Source organism: Ornithodoros turicata, chromosome 1 (assembly GCF_037126465.1).
Source record: "Ornithodoros turicata isolate Travis chromosome 1, ASM3712646v1, whole genome shotgun sequence".
In the NCBI taxonomy this organism is placed as follows: Eukaryota; Metazoa; Arthropoda; class Arachnida; order Ixodida; family Argasidae; genus Ornithodoros; species Ornithodoros turicata.
Genome location: NC_088201.1, coordinates 7595750 through 7619677, shown reverse-complemented (window position 1 = coordinate 7619677; position 23928 = coordinate 7595750). Strand labels below are relative to the sequence as shown.

Here is a 23928-nt window from a genome sequence, read left to right as displayed (position 1 = left end):
GACGCCATGGAAGCCAAAGTGCAGCGGGCGGCGCATAATGACTTTGGCAGCGATGAGATCCCTTCGCCAAGCACCTTGACGTCATCACGGACGGCTTCACGGTTGACGCAAGCTCAACTTGGCATCTCCTTAGCTGCGCACTTTTCTCCCAGGTTCAGCCACGTGAATATAACCACACACGAGCCCTATGGTATTCGAAACCTGGCTACGCCGAAACTACAAAGCACGGCAACACGCAAAGAACCTTCGAATGACTTGCATTCTGGTTCACACGAACCGTGCACCGGCTGTGCTCTCTCAGTGTTCCCTTAGCCGCCGAATAGGGGCAGGCAGATTACTCCGAAAACGCATAGCGAGAAGTGATGCGAGTCTTTATGATACTTGTTCCTCTCTCAACTACCAGGATCACGGTTACATAAACAAAAGCCCCACCGTGTCAGTCCCGTCCCAAAAGACTTCGGTACCGCATCGTAACATAACAACACAACAGGTTCCCGAAATGGTCTAACCCGCACTGACCCTCGGCGGAGGACCCCAGGTGGAGTCCATAAGCCGTCACGAGATCGCAACGGAACCCGTGTGGATACCCAACACCAGCTGCAGGACGCCCCCTGCCCTGTGGGCACATTTCAACCTGACAGGCCAAATGCCCCCCTCCATTGGAATCAGCCCGAGAAAGCAGCAAACACAAAGAACGACGCCAACAGCAGGGGAGAGGTCAGCTACCCCCGCGGCTGGAAAAGAGACACGGCGGAACCCCGCAAGGAAACGCGGGGTACGAGGCAAGGAAAGCCGCCACGCTGAGACCCTAATTGACTGCCCCAATGCGCTTACGGCGGCGCAAAGTTCCGTGGAATGCACCTCCCTCGAATGTCACGATTAGGCGGCGCACGAAACGATACCAGTGGAAAACACGGATTCCATGGTCAGCACAGAACGCGCACATCAAGAACGGGAACCTCGCTCCAAGGTATACGGTCTGTGAGGAGTAAAACAGCACTAAAAAGGAGCGCTCCTAGATGTTGGTGGATACGTGGAACGCTCCATACTGCAGTCAGGCCAGGTCTAAATTTGTGAGCACATAGGTGGGACAATAATAGTGTACGAAGGTACGACCTCCGAACCAAGGTCTCTCAGCATAGAGGATCCAGTGAGGGTTTATAGGAGGAGGAAGAGGTCAAGTGACGAGACACTGCAGGGCCCCCTCTCTCTAATAAACGGAAAAGCAGGAAACTCTGAGGATGACTGGCTTTTACACATTATTCCACAAAATGTCTCACTTCGTCCCTTCCAAACTTTAGGTGCCTGCTGACACAGATTCTTTCCTCTGAGCACAAACGTGGAATTTCTCCAAAAACAGATAATGCCCATCGTTTGCACCCTCGCCCAGAAGGGGTACCACCTCCACTCACTCACACGTACATTCCTCCGACTTTCCTTCTGGAAAGGGCATCTACAAAAAAAACCTCCTGCAAGACACACACTCTCTCTCTCGTTGCTCTCGGCAGAGATACCGATGCGGTAATACCACCTTAGCAGAGCCAGATTACAGCTGGGGCGCCACGTCGACCGCCAGAACGGAGGGGCTATAAAACGCGGAATTCCCGTCTCTATGCACGCCGACCACTTCCGGCCAAAGGCAGGCAAGGTTCGCTGAGCGCCCGAATCACCACTCCGAGGGCCGACCAACATGGCGCCCGTCAAACAGGCGTGCCCACGGGCGCAGGATGTGACGTAACGCTCCGTGGAGCACGACGTGCGGGAACATGCGAGGATGCGAGTAAGCGGCACGCTTACCAATCTTCCAGGATTGCCGGGATGCCAGCCGCGTTCTCCGAAACGAGAAGGTAAACTTAACAACCAAAGCCTCCCTTCTGCAGCAACGGAAAGCGGCTGCATTCACGAAGGGGGTGAAAGAGGCTTTAGGAGGGTCTCTCTTTCTGCGAAATATAATAATTTAAGAACAGTTCCCTCTATTACAAGTAACATCGAAATAAATGTTTTTTCCAGCGATCATCTTCAAAGCTTTTCTGACGTGCCGGTGGAGCTCCGTACAAAGTGAAGTGCCAGGCAGCAGCAGAGGTTTTGAAGGTGATGGCGGGCGACCGCGATCTGAAATCCAAGTCGAAACCTAGTGAGTTGAAAAGCCACGCGAAATGGTTTGTGAGCCGAGGCAGGTAAAAGGAGCGTAAGTCTAGCCACCGAGATGGTTCCACTTTTCATACTATACAGCTATGAATACCGTAACTCTCTGTTAGCAGTCGCTTGTAACAACCACAGACTGACTTTGTGGTATTGACTCTGTAGACGGTAGAAGTAATGTGATTCTAATTCTATAGTACGAGAACGAAGCACGGCGAGCAGGGATGGACAAAAGAGAAAATGTGCGCTTGCCATTCAGATCGCTGCTTACCTGCGCAACAGATTTTAGTCCTTTTTATTTAATTTCCAACGAGGCACGTTCACTTTGCGAAGGAAATTTACGTACTGCAAGAAACTCTCAAGCGCGACTCAAAGCAGACGACACTTTTCCGCGCCAGTTTTTCTCCGCCGTAAACACATTGAACAGCGCAAAATGTCGGAGTCCTAAAATACCGCTAGAAGAACGGCCTTTCCAAACAAACCGAGATACCGACAACAAACCTAACCTAAGTAGAACAGACATAGCTCTCCAAATACATCTGCAACTAAATGAGTCATGGAAGCACGCACGTTAAAGCACGAGCCGAGGAAACTCGAGGCGTACAGGAATGGTGGTACACAGCCACCCCTCGGCGCGCAAAAACCCATTTTGAAAACATCCCCCGCCTGCACGACTCTCTCTCTCTCTCTCACACTCACTCCCCACCGTGGTGGCACTAAAGAATCTCTACGCCCCGACGGGTTCGAATGCGAGCTCACACCGGCGGCAGGACAGTCGGATAATGGGTCAGACGGAGACCAAACACGGCTGAATAGCAAGGTAAACCAGGAGAGCGTGGGAACCTGGGTCCCCGGCCCCAGGTGCGCCCCCGTTTTCTTTGCCAGGTGGAAGCTGTCGGAATGCCTCTGACGGGCTCTCGAACGCACCTTGGTTGAGAAAGGCTCAAGGAACAGGCGCCGCTGCTTTTCATACCGTGAAGACTATTGCACTCTCAATGCTCTTCTTATTGACTTTGTCAAGGATCTATGTACGTTTTATATGTATAAGAAGAAGAAGAAAAAAAAAGCTGACTAAACCTGATAATAGAATAAGTATGGTCCTTTAGATGAATTTCGAGACAGGTAATGGTCACTACCTCTATCCAAAGCGAAAACTATGAAAAACTTCGAGTGGCAGAATTTGCTTGTTGAGATAATTGGACTAAACAAATATAGAAGTGATACACCAAATGCCCCTGTCTTCTTCTATCTCTGACTCGGTGCATGCCACTGCCTAGCAGTGGCCTAGTCCAGTGGCAACAGTCATTTGGCAACCCTAGCCCTTGCAAACTACAGGTGCATTCCACTGGCAAAGCACAGACACGTGTTTCAGGGATACATACATACTGCAGTTTGGTAAGCATGCTTCTTTCCTGCATCTGAATGCTAACACAAAATAAACACAACCCCATATGGGGTTACACTGTATGAAGATCATATAGTAAAAGGACCAAGAGCGCAAACCACTTTTGGTAAAGAAAATCTGTGGTTTAACAGCCAACGCTTCTAAACATGCACATGATAGGGATCGTAACATTTTCTTCAATGCGACTCGCATCGGAGAGACTGTACCTTGGAACCTCACGAAACGAATTACGTAAAATTATAACAAATTGATGAACTGATGGTAAATAAGACATACACGTGCTAAGAAAAACCTGCAAATTATTAAAGTCTCCACATATCATTGCAACATACGAAACAGTAGTCTCTACATACTAAGTGTATCCACATGACAGCTAACACATTTGAATATAGTGCATAGGGGGAATTCGGGCCTATTATTTCTCGCTGATTCACGCACCACGCAACTGCGTAGTATGTGAGTGGCACGGAGATGTTTCATTGCGCTTATGAATGACGTTACACATAGTGTTGTGCTTAACTGTGTACAGGGTTGTATATATGTTTCGAGATACAACATGATGCCACAGCGACCACATTAATAACATTACACACGTAATGAATTCCAGATAAATGCATAAAGAATTAATCGAGGCTTCTCGAGCCTAACACCCTATGCAGCACAGTGCAGGCACCTTTACTGTCCATGCTCTGTACATTCTCCGAACAAACTACTGATCGCACCGAAAGTGTACGTGACTAAAGTCACACAAGCTGAAGATGGTCAGATGTAGCCCAACATGTCTGTAGCGCTTCACGTCACGAGGCTTGTACTCAAGCAGCAAATCGTGAACGGTGTCATTCAGTGGAATGGTACAGACACAAATTGGGCAAAGCAATCAAGCACTGAGCATAACCTTCACCGACCCTAATCCAGAGGCCATCAGAGAGAAAAAGCACGGAGGAGCAAGGCAAGACTGAATGACAGCTGTGATGTAAAAAGGCATACCTTCACAAAGCAAGGTCAAAAGTGTCTGCAAGAGGACGGACCTTCCTATTTACCTTGCAAGGGTACAAGGCTGACGTAACCTGGCAACTGGGCTCCGTGAAAGCACCGGTTCCACCCAAGCGACCAATTATAAATTTTCAGATCAGTTTATAAGGCTGTGATACAGTGTTTTTAGCAGCATCGCTGCTCGCCATTGTGGATGCTGTTCAAACCGTTGCTACAAACCACACAACCACAACAACCACAATGCCTCAAACATGTGTAAGCTTGTCTGTGGTAGACTGAAGCTACCATAAAGTGCTTCCTCTGTATGCTAGACACTCAAGTGTCGTACCTTTATGATAGACACGCATAAACGAAAGGTTTAGCCCGTGTAGAAGCAACCCTTCCATGCGAGCACCTTTGAAAGCGAAACAGACATTGGGCCACCAACCTAATACCAAGAAAAGCCTGTGTGTACTCACCGGATACGGGTGGTCGCCTGTGAGCTATATCACGGAGATCGTAGCCACCTGGAGAAGCTCTATGGTGCAACAGGGGCGAGTGGTAACCTGGTGGAGGGCCCTGCTCCAAGTGATCCGATGGCCCCAAGGATGGCGTGCGCCGACCGAAGGGCGACGTCGACGAATGCTCGTTCGGGGGCAGTGGGCCGCCCGGCGAGGCAAGCTGACGGATCTCCTGCGAAAGTTTGCACCACACAAGAGTTAGCCCACAGGAACGTTGACAACGGAGCTTTTGCGCAACTCCGGCAGCCCACATCGAAGCGTGCACCTGTGCTAGCCGTAAGCAGCCACACCACAGCGACAGCGAGCTTCGGAACTCGCGGAATACGCTTGCCCCTTGATGTTACACGCACGCTAGATAGGTCATCTAGAAATCGTAACAAAATTCAAACACTCGACGACGGCTACCTTGCTGGGCGATTCGGACATGATCCTCGAAAAAATCCCGCACAACGCGAGAGGGTGTTGCACAACGGACGGGCCCACACTTTCGCTTCCTCGTCGTCATACATTTAATCAATTTCATGATACGAATTCAATCATATCGGGACACATGTGTTGAACGAGAAAACAAGCATGTAAACGTAAACAGCACGGCGTAGCGTGCGCGCAAAAGAGTATGCACATGGTTGCCGGCACGTTACTAAAATCAGTCAAGTATCGCAAATACATCGAATTTTCATCCGTGAACGTGACAAAAGCGTGAGTTACGGGCAACGGTGAGACCGATCCGTCGCTTACCGGCATATCCGTAGCTGGACTCCCAGCAACAGAGCAAGAAACACACATTCGGAACGGGCGACCCTTCGCAACTGGCTTCGATGCCAGAGGAGTCGGGCGAGCGAGCAAACCTTGAAAGCCGCCCGCTCGCCTCCTCTCCTGTGCAAAAAAAAAACAAATGGTCACAAAGGCCGCCGAAAGAAAGTCTCGGAGCGTGGCAGCCGTCCACTGTGTGATTTATGCCCCTGCCCTTTGGGGACTTTCTCGACGAGGTATCCACCCCAAAGACTGGAAGCCCAGTGAACTTTTTACTGCAGTTGAGCATTGTCGGCAGAAGACAATGCGAGCTTACAGGCGGCTGTCGTTCTGCGCCATAAAACCACCCTCTTGGCCTCTGGGCTTCACGGCGCGGTGTGTTGGAACGGACTTTGCGGTGTTTTAGAACATCCGAGTGACAACCGTTAGTTCCACTATAGAATTCTCCAAGGTCAATTGCGTTTACCATATCTAAGGGGAAACGGAGTTCGGGAAGAGAAAATGAGAAGAGAGAGAGAGAAAAAAAAAAGGTTGGTCCGGCGTACCGTGAGGCTACTGGTGGTTCATACGCTGTACTTTTGTTCCTGATGGATGTGTTGTGAGGCACCAGCAGGTTTGTGAAGAACTTAAACGTTTTCGGGGTAGATTGTTTTAGGTGTGTGTACCCGAGATGGCCGAGATCTTGCACAAAACGTCGTCTGCCAAACGAAGGCTAACCCCTAGCCATCTGGTAGGGTTGGTGGTGCACGGCTGCCGTCTGCCATTGCGCCTCAGGGGTTTATGGGCCGGAAGGACATTATGTTTTCCTCACATATGACATGGTATGACAATGTTGTGACACGTGACAGGGACGCCTTCTATATGATGACAGCATACGAATAGTCCACCCTCTGTATCCTTCGGGCGAAGATACCAGGTAAGGATCTGTGACGTCACGACGAGAGTGAAGGGGTCTTGGCGCACGGCCCCCTTGGAAACTCGACAGCTCCCCAATGTATGAGATACGCAACAGGGAACGTCGCGCAACGCTGCTGTTGTCGAAAAAGCGTGCCGCAGTGAAAGACAAACACATCATTCAATTGAAGGAATGAACACCCTAGCCGTTATTCAGAACCTTGCTCACTCTCACACCCACGTGATTATCGGTCCTGTTGCTTAAAAGTTCACTCAATTCTAGCTTTCTCGGTGAGCTTTCGCTTCATACCCAGACTGTCCTTCAATGGTCATTGAAACGAATGAATGGATGTTGTGTGTTTTTTTTCCTTCGGAAGCTCGCGCCACCTAGCCAAAGAATATGCAGGGACACCAGTCGAAACACAGCAAAAAACGAGCGCGAATGGAACAATAGTATCAAGAAAGAGATGCACATGATTAAAGAAGAAAATTGGCACCACACAGGAAAAAAAAAAAAAAAAAAAACAGCGTGTACATATACGGTCAGAATAAAATGGTACCATCTCCAGAACGACTCTACCAGGGAGACAGAACCAGCGGCCTACTGTTCCAGGCACGCACGGTATCCTTGCTTACGAGGAAACGACTGCACGAACTGCTCGGAAGAGACCCCCCCCCCCCCCCCCCCCCCAACGTGTATCTTATGCGACACCGGCCAAGATGAAGATCATGTGATGAAGGTCATGTCCTGCTCTACATGAATCACCCTCACGAAAACCGATAGCGTCAGCCCTCGGTTTTGCCAGGGCGAACAACCACGAAATAATGGAAGCAAAACGAACTCTAGTGGCATGGGACAGAGCAACGACAGTAAAAGCCAAAGACATCACAAAGGAAGGCACTACACGAAAGACACCAACAGCACGCACCCCCAGACCAACGGACACAGAAACCGAAGACACTAGCCAGTCCAAATCTAACGAAGAGTCTGCCGGACGATACCCAGCGACGTGCTGTGCCAAACGAGCAATTCTACTATTGTTTGTAACCGACGGTTTTTCTTTTACTGACGATTTTATTGTTACTTAGACACCTGGACTATTTCGTCCGGACCGCGCCTTTGGTGTGCAGTACACCTGACCTGATACAAAGGGGATTAGGCGGTATCTGAACCTGAACCATGAAAGACGTCTCAAAACTGTTGCTGATACTGCAGTCAGTGTGAGCTCGTTGGGGAAGAGCAAAGGGCAGGGTGCCTCTGCTCGTCACACTTCTCATATTACAAACGAAATGTTTGTCAGTTTCCCACAGCTACCAAATAGCCTGGTTGGCTAATCACAGATAAATGATGTACCCATAATGATGTAATTTTGCCCTCTACGAGTTCCTATCAATCACACTGCACCCAACTATGTAACAACTGACGTTGCTTGGTATTTAGCAGTTTGCACCACAAGCGCAATGCAAAGAAACCGCAGACACCAATGTGTACAACGTGATCCTCTCTCCTACCGCTGACAACGAGCGCTCCGCAAGGTGGCGTTCGAGGAGAAACACGTTGGCTCGGTTCAAGCGTCTAACGTGTCGACCTGTCAGGCAGCCTTGGATCCAATATCCTTTGAGAAGTTGACGCGTTACATGATTGGTGGCGCCACGCGCATGTTCAATTATCATTGAAACTGTCCCAGCTGGGATTCTCTCCATGACATACGCCGGATACACTCTGCGCGGAATTTCAAGGAGCTTATTCTAGAAGGCGCAGTCACTTGTTCTGTGATTTTAAGTGAGTAGAAAGTTTTGAAGGCGACGAAAAACAAATAATATATAGGGTGTTTTTTTTTTAATCAGTACAGATTTGTTTTATAAAAAGGCTATTAAAGCTGCATAAATTTCGTTTTCGCAGATGGGTTCTACGGCCAGGCGGACATCCTGTAGGACAGCGTATGCAACTACTGGACGACTAATTAGCTAAAATTTATTAATCAACTTATTAATTATATGTTTTGCGGGAAATACGAGATAGCAGAATTAGAGCAAGTCATTATTCAAATCAATCGTCCTTAATAAACACCGTGAGGAGCGAACGTACTCGAGAGAGTAGCGAGATATAAATTGTCAAATTTCGCTATGCCGTACTAGAGGCGAAACTAGAACTGCGCTGAACATAACGCGCTTTTCGAGCGCAGAAACGACGCGAGCTTCACCTTATCTGGGTCGGAGAGCGGTCTATCTGGTCAACAGATTAGCGCCTACTCCAATCAGCTCCATCGCTCCAAAGCACGTGACCCTCTCACGTGTATTGCCTGTTGCTCTTTCTGCGTAGTACTAGTTGCGGCTCATTTGCATAGTAAAATTTGGCAATTTATATTTCGAGGAACGTTCGCTTCTCAGGGTGTTTAATAAGGACGATGGACTTCAATAATGACTGGTTCGAATTCTGCTATCTCGCATTTCCCAGAAACATCTAATTAATAAGTTAATTAACGAATTTTAGCTAATTAGTCGTCCAGTAGTTGCATACGCTGTCCTACAGGATGTCCGCCTGCCCGTATAACCCAGCTCCGAAAACCAAGTTCACGTTGCTCTAATAACCTTGATAGCGTTGATTTAGGGTTCTCCGGAGCATGCAATGGTTCCACTCATGCTATGAACACGCGATAAGGCACTATCGAACGGGCTCAAACGGTCAATACAAATTATCGCTAACGCTGTTTTCATGTGAAGAAAATGAGATCACCGAAACGTCATCGTCATAAAGGGAGTTCCGGTGTCCCAGCTAAGGTGAAGCGCCCATTCAACAAAGCGCAGATGACTGGAGTAACATCCCCAGTTTCAACCCTCAAAATATGTATTTGTCACAAAATGCTCTCAATATCTAATACCCCTGTCACACGGGCATTTTCGATCCTGCTCGACCGAACCTGCTTGAACCCAATGCAGATCGGGTGGTGCTACACAGCCGCTTCCAAGCAGGATCGAACTTTGATCCTGCTTAACTCAAGACAGTTCCCATAACAGGATTGAGAATTTCAAGACGGCTCGACGGCCGCCATTTGCATCCTCGACCCCGGTGAACTGTCATAACTTAAGACGGACATGCGCGCGAAGCTACAAATGATGCTTACATCGGTATACGATAAATTACCACTAATATCGCTGTTATATAGGAAACGCGAAATTAATGAGTTCCGTTTATTCATTTGCACAGGTCAACCATTCAATGCGCATTGAAAGTGGCCGTGTAGCAGCGTCAAAACTCGAGCGTGCTCGGGAAGTTCGATGCAGATCGGATTCGAGAAGGATCGAAATGCCTGTGTGACAGGGGTATAACGCAAGACTGCTTTGTTTCGTTGCATTTAACATTTAGTATTACAAGTGTCGTTCAAGGTTGACTGAGACTTTCGCTCGAGAAAAATCAGCGAGTAAATGTAATTGAATAAAACTTTCGGAAGACGAGTTGTAATCCTTTTTCGAGCCAGCGGCATGTGCAGCTGCGGCATCTGTCATGACAGTGAGCTACGTAGCTATGGAACAGCGATGCATAATCAAGTCCATTGTGAAAGATAATGTCAAACCAGCTGAGATTCTACAAAGATTACGGGCACAGCACGGGGAACAAACAACGTCAAGGGGAAGAGTGTGCGAATGGTGCAGACAGTTCGGCAAAGGACGGGATATGGTGACGAATGAACCGCATGGACACGACATGGAATGGTGACGTAAGGCTTCCCCGCCGTTAAAGCTGCAGCCGTCTGCTGTGAAGTCCACGGGAACTGTCCTTCTGGGATATGCGGGGTGTCATCCATGTGGACATGGACTTCTTGGAGCATGGAGTCACAATTACTGTCCATTGCCCGAGGAGGAGGAGGAGTGTCGTTGGGAGGAACCCGAGAGGTCTGCCTGCCTGATTAGGCGGCATGTTTCTCGGGAATGGAAAGGTGGTGGAGAGGAGGAGAGGAAAGGGTGAAGTGGAAGACCGAGCGGAATCTGCTCGGGGGGAGGATAGCTGCGTCCATGGGCCGACTTCAGGGGAACTGTGCCGGCATACGCCTATTACACATCTGAGGGAAACCCAGGAAAAACCCCAGACGGCATTCGAACCGCGGACCTCCCAGTCTCCAAGCGCACGCGTTACCGCTGCGCCACCGGAGCTAGTGTCCATTGCCCAGTAGTTGATAAAGGGTGCTGTGCGTAACGCAATTGGCAAGAAAAGGTCATTCTTCTTCATGACAATGCCCGGCCTCACACGGCGAAGTTGACGGTAGCAACCCTGGCCGAAATGCGCTGGGAGATTTTGTCCCAAGGCCAGATTTAGCCCCAAGCGATTACCATTTGTTTGGGCCCTTTAAAGAGCACCTTGGAGGGAAAACGTTCCACATAGATGAAGCCCTCCAGAAAGATATCCTGCAGTGGCTACGACAGCAGCGCACTTCTTCCTACGCCAAAGGCATCGAGGAGTTGCTACAGCGATGGCAGCGATGTCTAGATGCGCACGGTGAATACTTAGAAAAACTGACGTAGTTTAGTGCTTCCTAGATTTTCCATTGTTTTTGAAGAAGTAAGCGTCTCGGTCAACCTTGAACGACCGTTGTATAATCGGCCGCTATACAGTGTCGTCCGGCTGTCACGGTTACCATGCGGTTGCCCTCGTTAAAAAAGACCGTTCCGCAAGATCCAGCTATTGGCCGAATTCCTGACCTCACGCGGGGGCCACGCGCTCTACGTAATGAAACTGTAAAGTAGAAGATACTTCACTGAATAGTTGAGTTTCGGCGTTCTGTGACCCCCGGCCCCTTCTGTCCAGTTTTGAGATCCAGCGCCATGACGTTTTCGAAGCGGTGCCCTCTCCTCAGCAACCGTTGCTGAGGGTCACAGCGAACGGAAGAGTTCAGCGAAGACCTCTGCCAGCGGAACGTCGAGGAAGAGATTAAAATTCTGGTCATTCGGAGCCACCGAAAGGATTTGACAAAGCGGGAACAGCATGCTGCGAGGCGGTGGACAAATGCACGAGATGGAAACGATGGTTTCTAAGAAGGTCCGGCTGGATTCCGGTTATCCTGCTCCGTATACGAAGGGCTGATATCGGCAAGAAAATGGATCGTATATCGTGATGCATGTATGCATTCATCCTGAACAGCCATTACGTGTGTACACTGCAAATGACCTGGCCGTGTACGTCTGACTCCTCTTTATCACTCTATCATGAAGCAGCAAGGAAACAAAGAGTCGAACAACGGAGCATTACGTTAAAGGTGTCCTGAAATTTCTTTCTTTTTTTCCCCCTTTTCCCGGCGCACTACAAAAGCAGTTGTACTGCGTAGTTCATCGAAATCACGCATACGCGTGCGGAATTTCCAAGTTTAATTTGTTTCTTTCCTCGTGCCGGCTCATGATCGTGACGTTAGAATCTAGAGTTTTTTTTAATATATTTTTTGTATGCATTGAGTACTGAGGGACAGAGCTTCCACCGGATCCGTGTACACACTGGCTATAGTAAGAGGCAGTTGCCGTGTTTGTGCTAATGTTTATAAACATAATGCAAGACTTCTTGTACATACTTTCAAAACAGATAAGATTTAAAGTTGGAGATAACATTTGTTTTAAAAAATCAATACGACGTACAAACATCCGTGTACAGGAGTTAAGTAGCCAATCGCTTGAATGTAACTTATAGAGATTATCTTTCACGTGACAGGTCATGTCGTAATGAGGCCGTCTCCAGCTGTATGTCACCAGCACTGCGAAGCCCATTGATCAAGATGCAGTTGTTGCACAGCGAAAGGTCACGTGATGAAAGGGCTTCACGTGGGGCATACGCGCGCATGCGTGATGAATGGGTATTCCTTGAATCACTCTTACATTAACACATCCGCACAGGTTAGATAGTATCCCGCGAATATGCGTCATAGTCCAACCTATAAACGCGTAGTACACCATAAGCTGTTCGTCCAATCCGGAGTATAACTCTTTGAACGAGGTTACGCCTTCTTGAGTATTCTGCCTTCTTTTCATAAAATTAGAACCTGCCTGCCTGAATAGTTCGGTCTATTGCTTCATTAATGAACGAAATTAAGGGAGAAACAACCTAGATAGCCAGGCTGTAGAACTGGGAAGACATATATCAGATTTCAGCTAATCTATCACATCTCAGAGATATGCGCCAATGATTAGATCAAATTAATTTGCGTTGCATGTCTTCTCGTAGACAGGAGAGATGTCTTATCGGTGCTTGCATAATACGGACCCCACTTCTGCTTATTAGAAAAAATAAAAAATAAAACAGTGAAGGCAAGTAATAGATTTACACGTAAGTTGAGTCAGCCTATGTAAATGTGCGGCAATATGCTGCACATGCCGCAGGATAGGACTGCGGATTGATTGATTGATTGACTGATTTTAAAAGAAAAAAATGGAGAGTAGGACTGCGGATAATTTCGACCACCTGGGTTTTTTTTTAACGTGCACCGGAAATCTCCGACCAAGGAAAATTTTCTGTCGTCTGCACGAATATAGACGCAGGGATATGCATGTGTACGACCTACCGTATGTCCTCGGCAACTTTGGATAACGACACCGTCCCTTTCTGCCAGGCACAGGGGGTGCCTCTTACAATCAATCGTTCCATGGGCGATAGCGTGCCAGGGGAACGTCATTGTAAACGTCGAAATTCACGTGACCATAAAAATGGCCGCGCCCATGGCCAACGGCCAAACAGTTTGTAAACAACGGGACTACTGTTTCGTAACTTCTTTGGACCTCGGTAATAAGCTTCATCTCCAGATACTGGTGCTACACTATTAAAAAAAAGGGTGTACTTTAACTCCTTTCCTTGCCAATAATATATAACACCCTTTTGGAGGGTACAATTACGCTCAAAAGGGTGTCTCCTCACTCCCTCAAGGGAGTAGCATAACACCTTCTCCCTGCCGGGGAGTAATATTACTCTCCAGTAGGGAGAAAGGTGTTCCGCTACTCCCTTGAGCGAGTGAGGAGACACTCTTTTGAGCGTAATTGTACCCCCCAAAAGGGTGTTATATATGTGGCAAAAAAAGGAGTTAAAGTACACCATTTTTTTTTAAGAGTGTAGGACTCATTCAGTCGATTCACCACGTCGCGTAAGAATCAGCGTACAATTTCTATACTGGCATTTTTTTATTATTATTCCGTGCTAGCACCGCGAAGCAACTGTGGCTATGAGCGGCGTACGGACGTGGACAAATGGAGAGAGGACACGAGGAAGGAGTGGGGGACAAGGAGGTGGGTTAGTATGCGTCATGGGCAGACTTCAGGGGGAACTGTGCCGACATTCGTCTGGAAAGCCCGTCGCAAAACCCAGGCCAGTGCCGAGATTCGAACCCGCGGGTCACCTGGCGGTCTCGACGTGGAAGGCGATCAGCACTGCCCAAAATACGTTCACCTCGAAGTTTTATGCTGATGGGAAAATGCCGGCAATGCCGCTAAAATGGAATATAAACGAAGTCACAGAACCTGAAAATGATGTTGGCTATATCGGACGTGCGACCAGGAAAAAGACAGGTGCCACAAGCAAGCGAAAACGCTTGAGGCTGATAGTTAAAAAAAAAAAAAATGGCGAGTGGACGCTGCCATGGCAATCTTGAAGAAAGAGGGTAGAGAGGGAGGGCAAGGGAGAGGACGGAAATGGGAGAAGGCAAAGGATCCGCAAGGTTCTTTCATCGCGTCCCAAGTTCGGAAGCTGCCATGATAGATACGACCACCAACTGCTGCCCATATCCCTGCCGCTAAGGTTAGCCAAGGTCGATAAGGTAACAGCAACGTATGTCATCGCTATAGCATTCATGGTCATGGAGGAAGGAGGAAAGACAGGAGCGTGGGGCAAGTGACCTATCGACTGGTTCTTTTGTGTCACCCATGGGCGCGCCGCCAGGATTTTGTACGGGGGGGGGGGGGGGGGGGGTTCACGGTACGGGATCTGCGTCTGATTCTCTGAGTGAACTGCGCCCGTTGGCTCAGACACCCTACGTTTCAGGAACGTAGAGAGAAAAAAGGAGCCATAATTTGTGATTGTGTTGCAGCGGCAATGTTTACTTGCTGAAGCCAGGGGGGAGGGAAGCAACGCCCCCCCCCCGTGACGACGCCCCTCTGTGTCACTTTACCGGAAAGGGTCCAGGAAGAGGAATTTTGCACACGCCAGTTTGAGGGCCATTGTGGTAGGCACACCTATCCAGGGATTCCTAAACTATATACGCTCGTAAAACCAAGAGGAAGAAGCCACGCAGCCGGCGGAAATCGAAGCCACACCTCTTGACTGCGGTCGAGTGCCCTACCGATTACGCCACACTGGCGCGACTTCCCGACGACTTGCCAAGGGGCCCCTTTCGGACGGACAAGCCACGCTCTTACTATGTTCACTCTCTCTCTCTTTCTCTCTCCTGTATTGTTTTCCTCGCACTCACACATGTACATACGTAGAACGAGACAGGCGACATCTGGTAAACATGATGGTTAAGTAACCGAACTGAGGCTGGCAGACAGACACAAAGTCTGAGCGCCTAAGCACATCGAAAGACTGGAACAGCGCATTCGTCGACTGGGGCGAGGATCGAACCTACTCCCCTTGAGCACCGGTGAGCGGTGTGGGTTCGATTCTCGCCGCTGTCATGTTTTTCCGTGACTGCCCCGTTACCGTTCCTTTCACCGTGTATCTAGACGGGTAGAAATCCAGCGAACCGGTAGGGAAGTATGAAGGGAATTGAGAACGGTTGAGGATTGGGCTAGTTGGTACTGAGACATCTGAACTGAGAGCGCAAGATACACGGACAAAGAACGGAGAAACAGACAGGACGGGCGCTAACTTCCAACTAAGTTTATTGAAGAAAATGAGCAAAAAAGCAGAAACCCTCTCACAGCACACGTGTAACTTTCTGGGCGCACCGGTTCTGAGCACTCCGGTTCTGAGGAAGATCAGTTCCTTTTCGGTTAGAGATACAGAAGGTGTGCTAACGCATACATCTTGATGGTTATTTATCTTTTCTGCTTCTATTATTTCCCTCGTTAGTTTAGTCTTGTTTCTTGCGATGATATGGCAATCTCGATAGATAGAGATCTATCGAGAGATCTCTATCTATCGAGATTGCCATATTATCGCAAGAAACAAGACTAAACTAATGCGGGAAATAATAGAAGCAGAAAAGATAAATAACCATCAAGATGTATGCGTTAATTAGCACACCTTCTGTATCTCTAACCGAAAAGGAACTGATGAACCGGTGTGCTCAGAACCGGTGCGCCCAGAAAGTGACACGTGTGCTGTGAGAGGGTTTCTGCTTTTTTACTCATTTTCTCCAATAAACTTAGTTGGAAGTTCGCGCCCGTCCTGTCTGTTTCTCCGTTCTTTGTCCGTGTATCTTGCGCTCTCAGTTCAATTTGAAGGGAATTGCCTCAGGACGAGAGCCGGCGATATTTCGAACAGAGACTGTTCTTCTTCTGGGCACCGTCCTCATCATTGGTACGGTATTTAAAGGGTTAGGTATGACGTGTTAGAGGTCCATGCGAGTTGTGGATCAATTCGCACGAACGTTTAACAGCGTCATACCTAACCCTTTAAATAATATGCCAATGATGGGGACGGTGCCCAAGCACAGTCAGTTCGAAATATCGGCGGCTCTCGTCCTGATGCAATTCCCTTCATTCTCCGTGTAGTTCCGTGAAATACAACTGCATTTTGATGTGATGTACGAAGCAGTGCTTCCCGGCAACAATTTACAGTGAACCCTCGTTAATATGACCCCCGATAATCTGACATACGCGCTTTACGACCATACTCCTGTGGAACAATGCAGTGAAACCTCTGCAAATCCCCCCGTTAATATGACAATTCCGCATTATGACTAAAATTTTCGGGAACGATCATGGTCATAATAACCAGGGTTCACTGTATATGCCCATCTTGATTGTTTTAGCGACGTCGAAACATGACACAAAGCAGCCACAGAAGATGTCTATGGGTGGTCCGTACTTATATGAACGCCATTAGTGACGGGAAAAATAAAAACCTACTTTAGAAGAATTATACGAAGGGTATACCAGCTTGGCTCCACTCAGCAGAACCAAATACCGGATGGATACAGCGCCCGCTCATGCTAAACACTGGGCGGCGACGTTTTACTAACAAAACTTTCCAGCCTTGCAGAGAAGAACGGAGGCCTATACTTCCCATCGAAGTAGGCCCACTGCGCGTACTAACCCAGTGGCGCATCCAGAAGGGGAGGGGGGGGGGCCGTTCCCCCAACAAAACGTCAGTTTATATGGGATTTCCCTCACATCCCTCCCCCACTACGAGCTTCAACAAAGAACCCCCCCTCCCCCTGTTTCCCACTCTCTCCCTGTTTGTAAACAAATGACGTCATAGTGTTCGACAGCGCCATCAATTTGGTAGAGTTGAACTAGGCTCGAAGCTAGGGGGGTGAACAAGGTCGCGCTCGAAAGCCACGGTCTTGAGGGGGTTACGATGGTCCCTGAAACGGACGCGACCTTCGGTCCTACTTTTCTTTCAATAGGAGGCAGCGAACATGTTCCCATTCCTGGAACCCAGCCCTCCCCTTCAGATTTGTTTCGGTTTCAGTCTCTCTACCAACGTCATGATGACGTTTCTCGGGTAGAGGTTTATTGTCCGTCTGTCCACACAATCGCTGCACTAACACGGAATTTTGAAGAAGTCATCCAGTTGGGGCGCGGCGGTTGACCATGCAAGATCGTCGCCCTGTTGTTCGTTCTATTGGCGGCTATGCCAGCTTATAGCCCCACCACGTGCACACCCAGAATTGTTACGTTGCTCAGCCATATCCGACGGCATTCATTAATTTTTTTCCTCGTTACGAGCGCGACATAGTGGAAAATTTTCTTCCTGCTTAACAAATGAATTTACCTTGACACGCGCACACTATACGAACAATAACACACACAAAAAAAGTATTCTTCTATGTGCGGGTGTACATGAATCATGACATGTGTGGAAACCCATGCCTCAGGTGGCGGAATGACGGCCTTCTAAGCAGCGTTTCCTGGAATCCTACAATCGGGTGGCTGCACATGTTCGACATAAAAAAAAGTAATAAAAATAAAAATGTACAAAAGCAGCACATGCGCGCGTTTATACAATGCAGCATATACGTCTCGGCGAACGGTGGATTCACCAGTTTCTCTTTTTTTTTTTTTCGTTTGTTTGTTTTCTAGCAAAGTGTACCCCAACTACCCGAGTCTTTAATAATTTCGAGGTATTTACCTCCAACGTATTAACCCCCATTAGCGTCTTATGATACACTATTTTGCCGTCTTTCAATAATAGACGAGTTCAGAAAATCCCAGAGTGCTTAGCGTCGCTTTGAACTATGGGAGTTTACTAATACGAAAGAAACGGGTGGCCTCCAAACTGTTCCGATTTCTTCCCTACCGGTCCATTGTTCACGACGTGTCAAGGTCAGCGAAAGCGAAATGTGAAGGATTGTCCTTGGTTCCCCCGTTCAGCAAGGACCCAGGATGCAATGCGTGCGCAAAGAGCACTGGGATTTTCTGAACTCTTCTATTTGTGGCTTTACACCGCGAACTATGGTCATCATCGACGCCAAGGTGGTCGGTTGGTGAATTCATTTCGCATACATAAGAGATGAAATCTCAATACACGGCACACCGTACAGGGTTTATTCACATGACGTCATCCGTAGGAGACCGCCACTGTCGCTAACGAGCAGATGTGCTGCCATCGGCCGCCATATTGTAGGTCCCATCCAAGTCGTTACCCACATCGCAGTCATCGCATATTTGGCGCTTCAAAATTATTGTGCTGTGTTATTTGTAGCATATCCAAGTAATTTCTATGCTTTCGACGCTAATAGTCATCCAGAAAGCGTATATGCCGGCGTACGAATGCGGGAACATAACTTCGAGGGACCTATACAGTATGGCGGCGAGGGGATGCCAGTGAATAAACCCTCTTTAACTCCCCTCACGCCAAATGTCAAAGTAACTTGTACTGCACTGCCACCAAGTTCGAACCCGCATTCTTGGGACCAATAGGCGAAAAGGCTACCAACTGAGCCACCGAGCCCGGAACTGCAGGTTACGATCAGAAATGGGGACACGAGTTCACACCCTCATTTCTTCATCTTTTGTTTAAATTCCCGCCTTAGCACCGCGAATTATCTGCAACTTACGAGCGGCATAGAGGCGCGTACAGGAAGAGAAAGAGCAGCAGAAACAGACGGGAGACTTAGCATGCGTCCTGGTCCGACTTCACAGCGAAATTGTTGCTCCATTTGCCTACACAGCCTCAGACAGCAGAGACCGTAGTGGGATGACCCTGTTGATAGCATAAATGTGCGAAGGTTGTATCGACGTGGCTACGCGGATGGTCCAATGTGAGGTGTACATTCCTCCTGGTGCCGGGCTTTTCGCTGCCTTACCACAACCTTCGTTCGCAGTCAGCGCAACCAGGGCCGGCGAGAGAAATTACGGGCCACGGGGGATGGGTCATGCACGGACCCCTCCTCAGGTCTCGGTAACACAGTCCAAGTATTTCTGCTTTATAAGATTACGACGGGCCTTGGGTGGTGCGGGCCCCGGCTGCCCAACCCTCTTGCCGGCCCTGTGGGCGACAGTTTAGTGCCGTAGACTGATTTTCGAATTAAAGTTGTATCAGAGTGCAGGGTAGTTGTTGATGCCACACGCAAAATTGCAAATTTCATCCAGCAAGGCGCCCAAACGTTTTAAAACAAGGAAAACAAACGGCACGTTCCCATCCAGTTTCGTTTTCACAAAGAGTGTTTGACGGAGAATACGTATTAATATATTGTATTATTACGTATTAATATATACGTATAATATATATATACGTAGTAATATACAGGGTGTGTGCAGAAAAACATGACCCGCATTTTTACATGTAACTCGTTGTCTACTTAGCCAAGGAACTTCCGGTGGCGCACGATGGTGTATTTATGCGTGCGAAAGCTACAAAAAAATCCTGGAAGCCATACTCAGTGTAAAAAAATAAACAGAGCGCGAAAACATGAGCTTCCATGCATTAGAATAGGGCGGTCATGATAGTGCATCGTAGTGCATTTCGGTCTCACGAGAGTTATGTGCAGGCACCGCTAGGGGTACTGCCGATGAGCATCCATGTGGGATGTGGGACATCGTTTCGATTTAGGCACCGATAGCGCCCCTAGCGGGACTTGAACACAACTCTCCTACGTTCACCATGGTGCCCTTTCACATACACCCTGTCGTCCACCATGTTGCCCTATACTGATGCACAGAAGCCGACGTTTTGGTTGTTCCGTTTATTTTTTAAGCTGAGTATGGCTTCCACAATTTTTCTGCAGATTTCGCACGCATAAATGCACCATCGTGCGCCACCGGAAGTTCGTTAGTTAGGTAGGCAACAAGCCATGTGCCTAAATGCGGGTCATGTTTTTCTGCACACACCCTGTATTGAGGACTGTTTTCCAAATTTGGTTCAGTATCAGAAACCAGTAAGATTCCGTCTGGGTGGATCACACTGCTTGGCAGAAAAGAAACCAGATGTGGCTGGCAGTGACGCTGCGGCATTGACACAAAATCCAATTATAAATTACTGTCCGCGATCTTCATTGAAATGTGTCGCGCGATGACTCTGCGCGTCATACGAAAGCGCGTGACACCGTTTGTTTGGTCTCGCTTCGGGTCCCCACTGTCGTCTTTGCCTATCGTATACAAGCCAAGAAAACAAAAACTCTCTTTTTTTCTTACAAACAAACAAACAAAACATAACAAAAACTCACGCTTTGCGCGCACAATAATGTTACGCAACGCCTAAGCACGGCACACGTGTATCAGTTACGTAAGACGTCGTGGGCGATTTTGAATGACGCATTCTAACATGGAACTTCCTTGACCGTACCGATGCTTTTTGCTCGAGGAGGTAACCCGATTAATGAGTGCGAAGCGATACTGCCTGAAAAGCGTTACACGTTGAACTCGCAGAGCTTCACTGAATGAACCTCTACACGTCCGTCGCCGACTGAAGAAAACCGAGGGAAATCACACAGGCAGCACAGTCGGAGTCGGGATTCGAACCCGGGTCCGATGGACGTAGAGTAGAGGTACGGTCACGAACACACCACCAATGGTCGTCCATCTTACTTTACTTTTCCTTTTTTGTACTATTAAGCTTCTGCAATGAAACTGATACTCATGACGAAAAGTAACCCAGAGACAGAGGAACACGCAGCCGACAACAACATATTTTCGAAATTCTTGCGTGTTTTCTCTCTCTCGGGATTACTTTGTGCCATGTTTCACCGGTTCGCCTACACTTTCCAACCAACGTGTGCCTGTTCATCCACTGTTCCTGACATGCAATGAACTTAAATCATTATAGTACGCACAATATTCCTGTTCTGTACCATCATAAACGGAAAGAGGTATTCCCTTGCAAATTATTCGCTACTGTCCACCAAACAATGGCACGTCTGATCTTGTAGAGGTGCCTTCTTACATGTCTTACTCCAATTACAAGACGCGTTCATTGAGAGAGAATGAAATGAACAATTGGTATGTATCATATATTTCGAATCGTCAGTCCCAATAACCTATACAAGAATGCCCCCCATCCAGGGGGCCTTCAACGTAATATAAATAAATAAATAAGGTGCCATGCCATTCCTTGGGTACCATCAGGGACTCTCTGGGGGTAGGCCCTGCCCCCAAATTCCCTCCTCAAGGATAAGACATGGTTGTAGCGATGAAACTTCCCCAGACACAAGCCACCATGCTTACTGCGGAAAAGTGGTGTGGTCAAAAACTAATTTCACACACTTGTAATTCATGCCTACTTGGAAAAATTAGCATATTCAATATCTATGATATTAGACAACGTGGGAGTGCCTGCAGCTCTGTTTTAGCATCTCGGCGTACTTATTGCATCCTCACCACGTGTATGTTTCTACGGTGTGCTCAAAATGTAATGACGCCATTTCGAATTCACTTTTGGGCGGTACCTTGCATGAGGATAACTTTCCCCGGTGAAGATGGTTGTAACTGATTTCCAGAACAGTTTTAGTTCACAGTAAGTGAACCAAATACAGCACGATAAGAATTTATACGGTTTGTAAAATGACTGTTGTTTTAAAATTTCCTTTTGTCTCTGAAGCTTATAGTGTGTTGATTGATTGATTATCGTGTGTTGTTGTGCCTACACACACTCGTTTGTTACCGTTGCAAGAGGTGCATAAACGTGCTTACCAGTATAAATTTTAGGAATAGCCTAGTAGTAGTACTATGTAGTAGTAGTATTATGACACTAGTACTATGACGAGTTCGCTAACTGACGTTTGCAGAATGACACCGAATTAGTACAGATGGCGTGAGGTATCTATTAAATGAGCTTCTGAATACAATTGTTGTATTGATAAATTCGACGACAAATTCATGGCGGCAGGAGACAAAAAGCGTTCTGTGGCACAACATTCAACTTTCAAATGCGTGAACCGCATCCAAAACGTTGTTCCACCCAACATTCTACCTACATCTATCTCGCTCTATCACGATATTAAGGGATCAAGGTTCGCCGCTCCTGACCGACTGCCACATTCTCTCACAACACCGACATGTCACGCTGACCCTGGCTCGACAAAGCAGAATAAAATGACACAAGCTATCGGAGCATTATGAAATCACCGTCACACGCGAGCGCTTTATCTGCGCTACAGTGTAATGCCGATTTCAGACGGGTCCACCACCCATTTCCCCCAATACAAGGATTAGTCCGTCGTTGACACCACAACACGTACCAAACACCAAGCGTACTAGTGGTACCAGGTAACAATTGAAGCACGTACGCACATTTCACCAATCACACGCACTGGACGGCCACACGACCCATGACGACGCACGTGTGCACAAAAGGACAAAAGAAAATGACGCATTCCGTCTACAGATCGCAGTGACTTAACACATGTTCGGATGAGACATATCTGCGGTCCTATTGGTCACTCTGCCAGTCGACTTGCGCGAATATGGTCAGACAACGACGACAAAATGACCAAAGGAATCGCATCCTCGCCAGGAAAACAACGCAATCGCCTCCGCTGCACCGGATGCTGCGGTATGTATCGTGAAATGAACACACTTGAGTCTCTCGGCGCACACAACTTGCGTTTGACAACATCACCATCTGTACTGGTCAAGATCTGCACCAACGACAAGGGCTGGGGCACGACCTGAGACCGGCAGGGTTCGCAAAACGTTACTCACCTGAAGGCAAGCCTGAGGGTCGGGCGAAAAGCCGTGGTGTGAACCAGCCCCCGAAGACGACAATAAAGCCGGGCTGTGCCGCGGAGGCTTGGGCAACAGGTAGCGCGACACGGTGGCTGCCTCCTTGTGCGGGGGGCTCGCAACGGGCATTACCGAGCTTCTCCAGGAACAAAAGCACGCAAAAGTTCCTACCGGAGCGTACGATGGCCGACGTTCGTAGAAGGCCAACTCTCCGATCTCCGAATGCCTGCGTGCCCGCTCCGCGCCGCCGAGCAGGTCGTCCCACTTTTGCAGCGAGGGGTGGTTGGTTGCGACACTGGCGACGCCTTCTCGCGCTGGTGCACGGTGAACACCGGATGCGACGTTATTTCTATATCTGGAAACAATGCCTTCGTTGAAGTTGATTTCCATATCAGTTAGAAGACTTCATTAGCCCTACTCGATACAGCCATTGACGATTTAAAACGCCGAAAAGTCCTGTGATTACTTCAATTTGTGTAAGCAGACACCACAGGAAATGGAGACTGGCGCCATCTTTTATCTGAAGGCCGCAGAAGGCGAACGTACGCTGGAAAAACTGATTATGTTCGGCATGCACATGTGTTTGATACGTAGTGAATGTCGTGCAGGCGAGAGCGGACGAGAGTCCGCAATAATTGTGCTTCGCAGTAGCAGTAGTAGCCTCCTCGTCCTATCGTTCTTGCGTCAAAGTGGGCCGGGCTCGACTCCTGAAGGAGTCTCACAGTCGCTCTGGGACTTATCGAAAAATTAAAAGAAAGGTGGAGAAGATCCAACAAACACACACAAACAGAAAATAATAATACTATCAGGTTTCAGGCACTCCTTCGACGGTGGGCAATTGTCCGCGCCCTCAAAGCAAGCCTCTGTGGCACCTCAAGAGGCAGTGAGCATGCCTCAAAGGTATAAAACAGACACGGGTCCGAAATATTCAAACATTTAGAAGATTTA

The 23928-nt window shown here is 48.2% G+C and overlaps 1 protein-coding gene across 3 annotated transcripts in view; it reads right to left on the bottom strand.

Annotated features, from left to right (window-relative positions):
* The window catches only part of LOC135377418 (RING finger protein 44-like), a 108251-nt gene extending 84875 nt beyond the window's left edge, over positions 1-23376 (bottom strand). For 2 of the 3 annotated variants that reach the window (XM_064609805.1, XM_064609806.1), the window contains exons 1-2: positions 22960-23376; positions 4999-5212 (exon numbers count right to left, since the gene is read on the bottom strand). In XM_064609805.1, the coding sequence (XP_064465875.1) occupies positions 4999-5212; positions 22960-23370 (625 nt within the window). In that variant the 5' untranslated portion in view covers positions 23371-23376. Of the gene's footprint in view, positions 1-4998; positions 5213-5445; positions 5639-22959 lie in introns of those variants that run through there. The other variant, XM_064609807.1, reaches the window with a different exon arrangement.
* Between the last annotated feature and the right edge of the window lie 552 nt (positions 23377-23928).